Source organism: Nilaparvata lugens, unplaced genomic scaffold, assembly GCF_014356525.2.
Source record: "Nilaparvata lugens isolate BPH unplaced genomic scaffold, ASM1435652v1 scaffold6790, whole genome shotgun sequence".
Classification (NCBI taxonomy): Eukaryota; Metazoa; Arthropoda; class Insecta; order Hemiptera; family Delphacidae; genus Nilaparvata; species Nilaparvata lugens.
Window position 1 is genome coordinate 1 of NW_024092541.1, and position 13,844 is coordinate 13,844.

At 35.2% G+C, this 13,844-nt stretch overlaps 2 protein-coding genes across 2 annotated transcripts; one reads left to right on the forward strand and one right to left on the reverse strand.

Annotated features, from left to right (window-relative positions):
• The first annotated feature begins 2,887 nt into the window (after positions 1-2,887).
• Positions 2,888-5,573, forward strand: LOC120356458. Its single transcript, XM_039445380.1, has 2 exons — positions 2,888-3,138; positions 4,557-5,573. Exons 1-2 carry the CDS (start codon positions 3,041-3,043, stop codon positions 4,786-4,788), a joined length of 330 nt encoding a protein of 109 aa, XP_039301314.1. The 5' UTR covers positions 2,888-3,040; the 3' UTR covers positions 4,789-5,573.
• A 5,308-nt stretch (positions 5,574-10,881) lies between these two features.
• On the reverse strand, positions 10,882-11,277 carry LOC120356459. The gene has a single exon (XM_039445382.1). The coding sequence runs from the start codon at positions 11,275-11,277 to the stop codon at positions 10,882-10,884; it is 396 nt and encodes a 131-aa protein (XP_039301316.1).
• Between the last annotated feature and the right edge of the window lie 2,567 nt (positions 11,278-13,844).

Here is a 13,844-nt window from a genome sequence, read left to right on the forward strand (position 1 = left end):
ACACCCCCGGGCCCAATTCTAGCACCCCCCCCCAGAACCGGAATCAGAGAGTGAGTTTTGGGGTAGCAGCTACAAAACAGTGTTACACATTATTTTTGGTGTCTAGTGCATTATCGTCGCCAAGCGCTGTTTTCATCATAATATTTAGTCTGCTGCTATCTGGTGGTGTTTTATTGAACTAGCGATGACGCATTGCTATACTGGATTGCGTGCTTTGAACGAGCGAAGCGAGTTCTTTGATGATGGACGATAGCGAGTTCGTAGTTTTGACTATCGGCACGATTCATTGCCCGATTTTGTTTTTTTTTTTTTGAGTGTATGTTCGATGATGACCTTCGATTGCTTCCATCAATCAATTTGAAATCCTCAACACATGCTCTTAGAACAATTACTAGTAGTTCTGTGAACAGTAGACCTCACGCAGTATTCTCATCCACAAGTACCTGATTGAAACTATAGACCTTATGGAAATACAGCAATAGACTGGCTTCTCCACACATCTGTGTAATCACTTGTCAGCTGATTTATGATGAATAATTCTATAGTCTGATTTTTACTCTGATATAGGCGTATGAAGGAGGCTCCTTTTTCCTTTTATATTATACTTGAAATGCAAAATTTCCAAAAACCTTGTAACCTTTACGTCGACGCGCAATTAAAAAAGTAACATACCTGTCAAATTCCATGGAAATCTATTACCGCGTTTCGCCGTAAATACGCAACATATAAACATTCAAACATTAAGAGAAATGCCAAACCGTCGACATGAATCTTAGACCTCACTTCGTTCGGTCAATTATCCAATTTCAGTTCGTTGATCAACGAAATTGAGTTACTAATTCGTCCATTCTCATCTAATTTCAAATCAAAAAAGTTTTATTCCCCAAAATAATTACAAAAATTACAAGATACACAAAATAAAATTGATAAAAAATATATAAAACTTTTAGTACCCTTCTATTAGAGACTTTAAAATATTTTGAAGACTAGTTTCGACCATTGGTCATTTTCAAGTTAAAATCATTATTTGTCGATTCACAAATGGTCGAAACTAGTGTTGTTGAAATATTTTCCAGTTTTTAATAAAAGGCTACTTCAATTTTCGTTATATTGTTTTCTTTAATTTAATAGAGTAGCCCATATAATTGAAGTGATTTTACAATAAAATTTATATGTTAGGAGACCCCCTACAAGACTATTTGTCTGTGTGTAGGATTGAAAATTTGATAGAATAAATTTGTGCATTTGAAAACAAATTAATATTATTACTCCATGACCGTTCTCTATTATATCTATGAAACAATGAGCTAAACCTGTAAATAGCCATTCACTGTATGTATAGTTCATATCAAATCTTCATCTTTATCCTTTATTGATCGATACAATGAGTGCATCATCAAAATGATGAGGATAGGAAAAAATAAGGTAACCTTGTGCTGTTCCTCTCCCAAATTAGATAAGGCTACACATAGTCCAAAATAAGTTAAGTAAATATTAATAGACGAGAATCTCAATTGAATGCTGTAAATTTAAATCGAATTTCCATCTAGCTGTCCACCCTGTTGTCAATATTTGCAGTAGCAGAAGTCTTCGGGGTGATTTACAGCATTCCATTGAGATTTTCGTTTAGTAATAATTATTTAATGATTTGCATTTGAACAAATGCAACTTTCAATTTGTTCCCATCTATGGGTTAAGTCTTGTAGTTGTTCACTTCAAAATCTCCTTAGTTGAAAAAATCTCAATTTTATTATTCATAATGGAGAGTGATTCTCTCTTGTCAGATAGAAACTATGAAGCATGAAAAAGGTACAGAAATAGATCCCCACAATATTTATTCGAATTTTGGCATAGAATGGCTCCACCACTGAAGAATAAATTGACAGAGGCTTAATAGATCACTATGTAGTGATAAATAGGGCAATTTGGTCATTGTAGATAGCTCTATTGTGAAGGATTTTTATAGTTTTTCTTACAAAAAGGGCAAAGGTTATCGGTTTTATTTGCTAATAGACTCAGGACTTACTGCAGGTTCCTGCCCTGAGGAGGCTAGTTTCACTGAAGCTTGGTGAGATATATGAGGGATGGAATATGATGTTATTATGTCACTTGTGAATTATTAATGAGGAAACCAGCAATGGTAGCTGATATTGGTTCATAGGACAGAGTAGATATAATGATATTGGTTCATAGGACAGAGTAGATATAATGATATTGGTTCATAGGACAGAGTAGATATAATTCAGGAAATGTTTATAATGAAGGACATTCATTTTGTTAGAATTTATAGATATCCGTGCAATTTTGGAGTCAATTTTTAAGCTCTTCAACTTGACTGCACTCCAACTCACTTCAATTTAATTTGAAATGACCTTACTCGACTTAAACTTATGTTATTTTGTGGTTAAATGCCTCGGTTTACGGAAAATTGAGGTTTTCATTGATTACAGTATAATTATAAAATTACAGCGAAGTGAGGTCTAAGATTCAAGTCGATGGTTTTGCATTTCTCTTAATGTTCAAATGTTTATATGTTGCGCATTTACGGCGAAACGCGGTAATAGATTTTCATGAAATTTGACAGGTATGTTCCTTTTTAAATTGCACGTCGATGTATATACAAGGTTTTTGGGAATTTTTCATTTCAAGGATAATATAAAAGGAAAAAAGAGCCTCCTTCATACGCGAATACTAGAGTAAAAATCAGACTATAGAATAATTATTCATCATAAATCAGCTGACAAGTGATTACACAGATGTGTGGAGAAGCCAGTCTATTGCTGTATTTCCATAAGGTCTATAGTTTCAATCAGGTACTTGTGGATGAGAATATTGCGTGAGATCTACTGTTCACTGAACTACTAGTATCTTGGTTTTCAAATTCATTATCATGCAAGGAAACTCATGAAACACACATGTGTTTCTAAAATCCAATTTCCAATTTTATCCATATGATAGCTTGTAAATCATAAGTTGTAACCAAACTCAATCGTCATAATATTTTATAGTAGCCAGAATTCAATCTAATATCGCGTTCAAAATGAAAATCAAGTCAATTTTTGTTGTGATTCTTCTCACAATTTTATCAATTTGTCAAATTCAATCGTTGCCGTGCAAGTCAAAGAATCGGGTTAGCAGGTAATTTTATATTTTGATTTTGAAAGATCAATGAGTTAAGTATTCTAAGGTAGACCCAGGTTAAAAGTTATTTCGCTATTAGTTTGGTCTAACTGAGAATTCAATTTTAAGTCAATTCATTCATTTATTCGATACACATTACAAACATATAAAATCACAATAATAAAAAAATAGTGTAAATCATGATCACATAGTCTTAGTCTTCATAATCTACAATAAACTAGAATGATATTTTCAAAATAATATAGCTTCCATTTTGAAGGTCTCTTGCAAAATATTTTATTTACATATTGTTGAAGGATGCGTATGATTAGAATTACATATGTTTAGAAATCCTCGAGTGCAGCATTTATTTTATTCTTATTATTTATTAATTTTTTCCTCTCTTAGTATTGGGGCGCTACTCCTACTGGCGGACAAGTTCACACTACTTATTATGCCAGTAGATTTCCACCTGGCTTATGCTATTTGAAGTGTTGAATGATAATCCTCAATCCATTCAGTTTGATTGTGTATTATTATAGCTCTTATTTGTTGGGGATAGAAGTATTAATGATATTATGTTTCAATTTATCATTTTCTAGTAAGAAATGTTTTTTATTTGAATTGATTGTGGTGAATTGCATTCATGTTTTATGGTTAGGCTACATGTTTGTACCTACTTTTTAAAAATAAATTTGAATTTGAATTTGAATTTTAGACCATTTGACCGACCATTTGAGATCGGCTGAATGTACCTTTCGAATATTTGCAGTTCATTAGAAATAATGAATAAGATTGAAATCATGATAAATTACATTGGACTTTATTACATTTTTTCAATCATAGGCTTTACACTACAAATTCTAGCCCTGGTGACAGGTGTATCTTTTATCTTTTTGACAGGTGATTCAAATTATAATATTATGTTTGGATAATTGTTAAATATCTCAATATTCTATATTGAAATAATAATTATTGTCAATTCATGAAAGTAGTGAATAGAAAAATGAATTTATAGTAAGGTCCAAGTTATAATGACAGTGTTTGGTTGGCAATGGTATTACTATCCTTGTCTATCATTCAACAAAGCGGATAGCGCTATCTCTCTCTCGCTTTGTTCTGTTGCCAGATCGACTTTTAACAATGTAGAATTAATAATTAATCCACAAAATATTTCACATTAATTATGAAAATTCATTATGAAATTATTGGAAGATATAATTTCTTGCTTAATGGAATATAATTGATCATTTTAAACAAGAATGAACAGTTGATACTACATCAATAAACCTGTATCAGCTACCGTCTATAGAAGGCATTGACAAGACAGTGAGGATTGGCAACGTTGTTCTCCTATCTTCCTCCACTGCCAATATAACATTGATTTCACTATAGTCTTATCCAATGCCATCAATATTCATCACATTTTTTTGTAGGTATGTCCAAATTTCGTATGAAGACGACCCCCTATTGGGATCATGTGAGAGAGACTTCGAAGAGGAAGAGGGTTTCCTGCCTCTCTCTCTGGGAAACTACCCTGATATGGATATGTTCGTGCATGCGTTAGAAGGAGATGGAGCCATTAGTAGACAGAGACGGGACATCGGACCTGAGCCGAGAGCGAGGAGAGTGAAGCGTGAGAGAGAGCTCAATTGGGAGAGTTACTGATTTCGTCGAAATTTAAAAAAATCTAAAGAGTTACAATATTATCGAATTGGGAGGAAATTCTAGAGAATAACAAGAAGATTGGTCAAGAAGAATTCGGACAGCCAGTGATTTCGTTGAAATTTAGGGGAAAATTTGAGAGAAATACAATCATGAAGTCAGAGAAAATTCTAGAGAATCACAAGAAGAATTCGGACAGCAAGTGATTTCGTTAAAATTTGGGAGAAAATTCAAGAGAATTCAAGAAAATCGTCAAGTCAGAGAAAATACTAGAGAATTACAATTATCAAATCAGGAGAAAATTCTAGAAATCTGAAAGTAGAATGCTCACAAGAAAATGAATGGATCTGAATGGTGATTCTATTGCTGATAAGAATATATCTTGTTGTATGTAATGAGCAAGATTGTGCTAAGAATTATCACCATAGATATTGTATAGAAGAACTCTCCACCCTCTGCAAATGATTGGTTTTTCCATCACAACATTATTTTTCATTACTTTGTTACAAGAGGAAATTGAGTTGAAGAGGATGGTAAGATATGATGAGGATAAAAATCATTCATAAATCAGCTCTAATATTTGGACTACATTTATTTTTGAAAGATTCTGACCAAATTCCCTTTCATCATTCAATTGAATCGAATCACTTGAATTGCGGGTTTCCTTAATTAAATGGAATGATTGTATGATAATTCGATGAAGTAATTATTAAAAAGTGTTGAAGAAATATTATCTTGTTCTTGTGATAACAGAGGAATCAATTATTGTTGATGGAGCATTCATGATATTTTATCTCTCATGCTTATTAGTAATTTTTTTTCATGATTATTAGTATATCATATCACAGCTCCACGCCAGTTATTACTATTGTAGGCTACTATACTTAGTAGGCTATAGGCTACCTAGTGATAGGTACTCAATTGAACTTGTGTGCACACAGAGGAGGGTATGCGGTCAGCGGTCATAGCGGTCTTGAATTAATATAGATGTCCATATGATTGAGTTTGTAGTGTGAATGTTGATGTTGTGGAACTTTTCCATAATTGGATAGACTTGGAACGTTGTCAAAAATCCACTTTAATCAAATAAAAAACAAAAATTAATATTTTACAGGAGCATGCCCTCGTGTGTGCTCACACATCATCAGCTGTGTTGGGCAACTTCACTGTAACTTACAGCTGATGATGTGTGAGCACACACAAAAGCATGCTCATGTAAAATATTAATTTTTAAAATAATAATAATAATAATAACTACATTTTTTTGCAAGGTAAATTCTTTAACAGGTTGCCGGAGGAAATTCCACTTGTAGTATCACTACATCTGTTTAAACGTAGATTAAATTTTTTTCTAATTGCTATGCCCGAACAAGATGTTGAGTGCATGTACAACATTATTGTGTAGTATCTTTTTTGTTTTTTTTTCTTTGTTTTAAGTTTCTCATAATGTGATAGACTTCACTTTTATGGCTATTGTATCGTCGCTGTAAACTTAAACAATTTTTCAAGTACTTCCTTCATATGTTCCTTATGCTGAACTAATATCATTGACAGAATTTAAGAGAGGAAAAATTTATGATCATCAAACCTTCAAATTTCATTCTTGTTGTTTTCTGTATGTATATTTTTTTTTAATCGGTATCATGTGAAATTCATAATTTATATGTATGTATTCGATACTCCCATATGCGGTCATGCACGAAAGAGCTTGCATACACATATGTTACTTATTTTATGTATGTAATATTGTAATGAATAAATAGTAGCTACTGAATAACAAATTCGAAAGTTTTTGAGAATCTGATTGACAGTCGGAGTAACTTTGGAAAATGAAAATGGAAATCAACTCAAAGACTCAAATGAATAGTATATTCTCCAACTTCCACTCTCTCACTATATCATGATGTTCCACTCACACAAAACTAGCCTTACTACAAAAGTCCCCTACATCAATTCAACAGTGTATTCTGGGTAACATTTCCAAATCTGCAACAAAATCAAATCAAATGGAGTTTTCAACAGTTCAGGTAGGATGAAGATAAAAGCAGAAACTAATGGAGTTTTATTCACAAATCTAGTATTAACTAGTAGTGAATGAAAAAGACTAAGAAACTTTTTGTGTAGTTGAGAAGTTGATATTTTGGTAATTATTTATATTGAATAGAAAGACTAAGAAATTGTCAAAAAACACAGATTTATGATGCTTGAAAATACCGGTTTCGGTTGTTACACCATTGAATGAAAAAGACTTTCAGTCTTTTTCATTCAATATGAATAATTACCACAATATCAACTTCTCAACTACACAAAAAGTGTTACACCATTGTCAATCTCTGATAACATCGTTTATCAGAGTTTGACAATGGTGTAATAACCGAAACCGGTCTTTCTAAGCATCAATAAATCTGTGGTTTTTGACAATTTCTTGGTTTTTCTATTTAATATGAATAATTACCACAATATCAACTTCTCAACTATACAAAAAGTGAAAACGTAAGCTAGTAGTTCTGTGAACAGTAGACCTCAGGCAGTTATAAACCACAGCATTCTCTTATACTGTCCATCAGAGTAAATCCTGTCTGTATGTCGTGTCGGCGAGATATCGGTGTGAAAACGGCTAATGGCTGTTGGGGTTGGTGTATCAAAAGTGCTAACATGAGAAGCTAATCTCTTTCAAGACATACTGGCAACAGGACAGCCCGAGTTTAAAGCAGAGAAAGGTCGAGAGACAATACTATGTTATTTCAGTCATTACTCGCATGCAATCAATAGTTCATTTAATAGTGCATAAAAATTGCATTCAATGAGGCATGCAATTAGTAGTCCACTAAGCAGCTGATTTTTCACCAAGTTACTTTGAGATATTGAATGGCATGCGTCATGGCATGCAATCTATAATCCACTCGACAGCTGATTTATGATGAATAATTCTATAGTCTGATTTTTAATTGTTTCATGAGTTTTCTTGCATGATAATGAATTTGAATACCAAGATACTAGTAGTTCTGTGAACAGTAGACCTCACGCAGTATGCTCATCCACAAGTACCTGATTGAAACCTTATGAAAATACAGCAATAGACTGGATTCTCCACACATCTGTGTAATCACTTGTCAGCTGATTTATGATGAATTATTCTATAGTCTGATTTTTACTCCAATATTGGCGTATGAAGGAGGCTCCTTTTCCCTTTTATATTATCCTTGAAATGCGAGATTCCCAAAAACTTTGTATATACGTCGACGCACAATTTAAAAAGGAACATACCTATCAGATTTCATGGGAATCTTCTACCGTGTTTCGCCGTAAATGCGCAACATCTATAATAAGGGAGAGTAGGGTTGTGTTTGTTCGTGTGTTCGTTTGTTCGCATCAAAACATGTCAACTTGTGGATTGCATACCGGAAAAACTGGAATGATTTAGATCTCCAAATTCTGCACATAGATTCTAAAAATATCAATCTCGTGCACCTGGAAGCCAAAATTTTAATTTTCCTTCTAGATTTTTCAGAATTAATGTTTAAATTTCATTAATGGTACATTCGATTTCATTAAAAAATCACCAAATCATATGGTCGAAATTAAAAAAGGAACATCTGTTTCTATATTGCTTTCTACCTGAAAAACATAGTTTTGAAACTTCGTTCTCCTGATGCAATGTTTAAGGTGCGTACAGACTGTCGCTCTGCTCCGCAACCGAACGTCACTCCAGCAGAGCGATTGATGATCGACCGGCGAGCAACAGTGGTTCGACCGGGGAACGCGAGAAGATCTAACATCTTCCGTAACGTTCATGATGGGTGCGTGGGCGGTGCGACTGTGGTTCGATGGTGGTACGAGGGCGGTACGAGGGCGGTACGAAGGCGGTACGAGGGAGGAGCGTGCTCGGTGCGGGTTGGAAGAGCGTATATGTGTACGCAGCTTTAGGCCTACACGTGGCATGGATTATAAATTTTTCAGCTAGAAAAATTTTTGAGACAAATGCTAAATAAACGTCCACTGTTCCATCAATGCTGTATCGGCAATATGAAACCGCATGTAGTTAATATGTCTTTCAATGAAGGTGTTGTTATTCACATAGAGAAATTATATTCTTCCATTTTCATTTAATTGAAATTTCAAAATTATTCGAGCCCTGATAGAATGACTGATTCACTGTACATAGGCCTATTTTGAATTCTTCTAGATTTCATTACGTCAAGTTTTAAGAAAGACCCTTGCGAAGCACGGGTTACCTGCTAGTATAAACATATAAACATTTAGACATGAAGAGAAATGCCGAACCGTCGACTTGAATCTTAGACCTCACTTCGCTCGGTCAAGTAATCTCACTACATCTATCGTCCTATAGTACTAGACCTACACGAATGAATGTAAATACTTTTACATACATTTACCTTCATTTACTTTTGAAAGAAAATTTACTTTTGAAAGAACATCAATTTACTTTCGAAAGAACATCTACTTTCATCCAGTATTCTACAGTCTCATCCATCCTACAGTATCCATCCTACATACAGACAAATAGACTCTTCAGACATATTTGATGTGAATCATATTGCTTATGCGAAAAGACAATCATCATAAATGGAAAAATGAACTTGAAGTATGAATTGAACTCTTCAGTTCTCACTCCCTAATTTTTCTCTTCCACTTTCTCTCTCACTTTTTGCTGTACTCTCACTTCAATTTTGCTGTATTGTAAGCTATTGTATATAAGTGTATAAGCCAGTATATATTGTAATCTACATAAATAAAGTACTCAATCAATCAATCAATCACTCTCTCTCTGGTACAGTAGTACCTTAACTTTTGCATTTTTCATCATTTTTCCTGCTCAATATTATTGTAGAACTCATTAGTTTGATATGATTCACCAAGTCATTTTACGGCTACTGGTATTTATTTTTTAACGCTAGAACGTAAGTTGAATTATGTTTTGTTAAAACACATGAATAAAGGAATCTGAATCTGAATCTGAATCTCTCTCCCTCTCTTGCCAATGACTCTCCATGAGCATGAATGAACAATAATTCTGTCAGGCATTGTATAGAATTGAAAATCAGCGTTTTAGCTCTGACTGGCTTCCGATACGCACTCAATAGGATATCAATATATCATCAGCCGGCTTTTGTTACAATGCTTAGGCTCAGGCCAGATATGGACTTTAGTTTAGTATGGCTGGATATGAGGTGAATGGACATTGGCTGAGTATCAGTGGTTATTGGGATATTTCGGGAATGTAGGGGTGAATACGGAGATATTTGGGGGTGAATACTGGGATTTTTGAGATGATATCGGAGATGTAGAGGTATCGTATTGAGTGCTGCAATTGCATGATGATTTGTATATCACTGATGTATAACTGTGTATCATTGTATACCAATTGTGTATCATTGTGTACCCTCTGTGTATCACTTGTGTATCATTTGTGTATCACTGATGTATAACTGTGTATAATTGTATACCAATTGTGTATCATTGTGTATATTTTGTGTATCATTTGTGTATCACTGATGTTTAACTGTGTATCATTGTATACCAATTGTGTATCATTGTGTACCCTCTGTGTATCACTTGTGTATCATTGTTTACCATTTGTGTATCATTTTTGAGGGTGTTATATTTGAAGGTTGAGTTTTTAACAAAATCTTAGGAAAAGACCATAGATATCCGACTAGCTTGCTTTTTTCAGATTTTTTAGTTAATTGACCGAGCGAAGTGAGGTCTAAGATTCAAGTCGACGGTTTGGCATTTCTCTCAATGTTTGAATGTTTATATGTTGCGCATTTACGGCGAAAGGCGGGAATAGATTTTCATGAAATTTGACAGGTATGTTCCTTTTTTAATTGCGCGTCGACGTATATACAAGGTTTTTGGAAATTTTGCATTATCAAGGATAATATAAAAGGAAAAAGGAGCCTCCTTCATACGCCAATATTAGAGTAAAAATCAGACTATGGAATTATTCATCATAAATCAGCTGAAAAAAGATTACACAGATGTGTGGAGAAGCCAGTCTATTGCTGTATTTCCATAAGGTTTATAGTTTCAATCAGGTACTTGTGGATTAGAATATTGCGTGAGGTCTACTGTTCACAGAACTTGACTTACTTGACTTAGTTCCTGTCGCTCCTTGAGGAGCATAGGGCTTCCGAGAATGTCCTCCATCCAACTCTGTCGCGTGCTAACGCCTTCACCTCCAACCACGTTTGCCGGCTTTCCCAATTTCTGTCTGGATGGTACGCTTCCACGTGATTTTTGGGCGTCCTCTTGCACGGTGTCCTTGAGGATTCCAGTCCAATGCGTCTTTTCCAATGGCACCTTCTTCCTTGCGCAAAGTGTGCCCAATCCATCTCCATTTCTTCTTTTTATCTGCATTTGGATTGGATCCTGACAGGTATACTCCCATAGTGCTTCGTTGCTGATAACCTCTGGCCATCTGATGCCCATTATGCGACGCAAACATCTATTTACAAATACTTGTAACATTTTAGAGGTCACTGTAGTCACTTCCAGGTTTCACATCCATATAAGAGGACTGATTTTACATTGCTATTAAAGAGTCGAATCTTTGTGGCTTTGGATATATTTTTATTTGCCCAAATTGGCCTCAATTGTATAAAAGCTCCGTTTGCTTTCTTGATTCGACTCTTTACATCTTGATCAGCTCCTCCTTCTACAGTGACCATACTACCCAAGTATAAAAAGGACTCTACCAGCTCGATATTGGAGTCGCCCATTTTCAAAGGCATGTCTGTTCTTGCATTTACTCTCATTTCCTTTGTCTTTCCAGCATTTATCTGCAAGCCGGCCTTTATTGCCTCATTTGAAATATTTCTCAGCTTTTCTTGCATGTCAGTAAAGCGCTGTGCCAGTAGACATATATCATCAGCAAAGTCCAGATCCTCTAGCCGCCCTCTTAGGCCCCAGGTATCCCTCTTCTCCTACCTCCACCAGCTCTTCTCATCACACTGTCCAAAACCAGCAAGAATAACGGGAGACAACACACAGCCTTGACGGACTCCAGAAGTGACAGGTAGGGGTTCACTCAAACTTCCTGCATGGAGGACACGGCACTCACAATCCTCATACATATTTCTCAGAATGCTCACCATCTTCTGTGGGATGCCATAATTAATCAGTGTACTCCACATCACTCTCCTGTTAACTGAGTCAAAAGCTCTTTCGAAATCGATGAAAGCCAGGTAAACAGTGCTCTGCCATTCAACACTTTGCTCTAAAATTATCCTCAGTGTGTTTATTAAATCTACACAGCTACGGTGCTTCCTAAAACCAGCTTGTTCTCTCCGTATTTCCTTTCAACAGAATCCTTTATCCTGTTTAGGATTACTCTTGCTAGCACTTTACTAGGCACTGAGAGCAGTGTTACCCCTCTCCAGTTTACACAATCTGTAGAGCAACCTTTCTTGGGTATCTTCATTATAGTACCTGTCTTCCATTCTGCAGGAACTCTTTCTTCTTCCCAAATTTTGGTGATTAGGGGATACAAGATATCAGCACTCGTCTCTACATCAACTTTTAAAACATCTGGTGAGATATTGTCTGAGCCAGGAGCTTTTCCATTTTTCATCTCACTTTTTTCATCTCACTTATAGCCTTTTTTCACAGAACTACTAGTTTATTTATTCATACATTGATACATATGTTACAATATTATTCATACGCATGGATTTCATCGCTACACCATTTCTATTGTATCAATAAAGAACCGTACCATTTGATTAGCAACTGAAAGCAAAGTGGAGAGCAGTAGTAGTAGGCCTATTCGTCTCAACGGCCGAGCACCGTTATTGGTGGAAGCCTTGACCTTTCAAGGTGAACGTCTGTCATTGGCCTAGACAAGCCCCTCCCCTATTAGCGGTTCATATGAACGTTACAAAATGGTGATTCAAAAAGCCAACACAGCAATGAGAGATTATTGAATTGTTATATGTTAAGAGGTAAGTGAACGAAATCAATTCAAAAGTTGTTACAAAAAAATGGAGAAATAATTATGTTACAAATGAAGAACTATAATTGTAATTATTAAATGATTATTTTACAAATGAAGAACAAATTTATGATAAGGCTAAATTGGTGGTGTTTATTGGTTGAAAATCTGAGATTAGATATTACCAATACTTGAACAGTATAAAGAAATATTCTTCTCTTCATGTTTGAAGTTAATTTGATTGTTTGAACTCAACTGTAAATCATCCTTTGTTACTCTAGTTATTATTGAAGCTGTGCCGAGCACTGTTTTTAATTCAGGCCGTTTTCCAAGTTATAATAGTAAATTCAATACGCAATAGACTAGAGCCATTATTGTGAGTTAGCGAAATAAATTATTTTCTCTCTCTATTATGAACGGCCATGACTTCGAGTTTCCCATGATAGATATTAAAAATTGTGGCTCCGAGTCGTCGAGGAATGTAGATTATGGAATTATCTCTAAAACGTAGCCTTCCTGTCGCGACATGGAGTGTGATAAGCTGGAAAACAGCAAGCATTGAAATTATAACAAACTGCCGATTTTGCAGTTACTATTTGGTCCAAAGGCTCTAAAAGTCACGCGACGATTAGTCAAATTGATTCCCTTCGCCCAATAGGAGACCTGTTTCTAAATACAGTAGTGGGGCGATTCCCCAGCCGAGAGACCAGATTACGTTTCGGAGGACACTTTGCTAGGAGCACTACGAGAGTAAAGATGTAGTCATTATGTTTTGCCGTTTTTGGGCAAGTTTATATCACTAGTTAATGTAGGAGCTGGTTTTCTTTTTATTAAAGTTTAAATTTTCTAGTAATGCCATGTCCTGAAAAGTTTAATTGTGTTTCTTCATCATGTACGAATAATTGTTTCTTCAAAAACCGCTAAGCGTTCATGGGTGTCCCCAAACCAACTTCATGTACCACCCCTTTGGTTCCGCAATTTTATGTAACCCGCTTCAAGACACCTTTCAGACGACAGGTCTAGGACGTAAGAGGACGTCGCCGTCAAGCCAAATTCACCGATAAAAGTTCACCGCCAAAACAAGGTACTGTAACCCCGACGATAA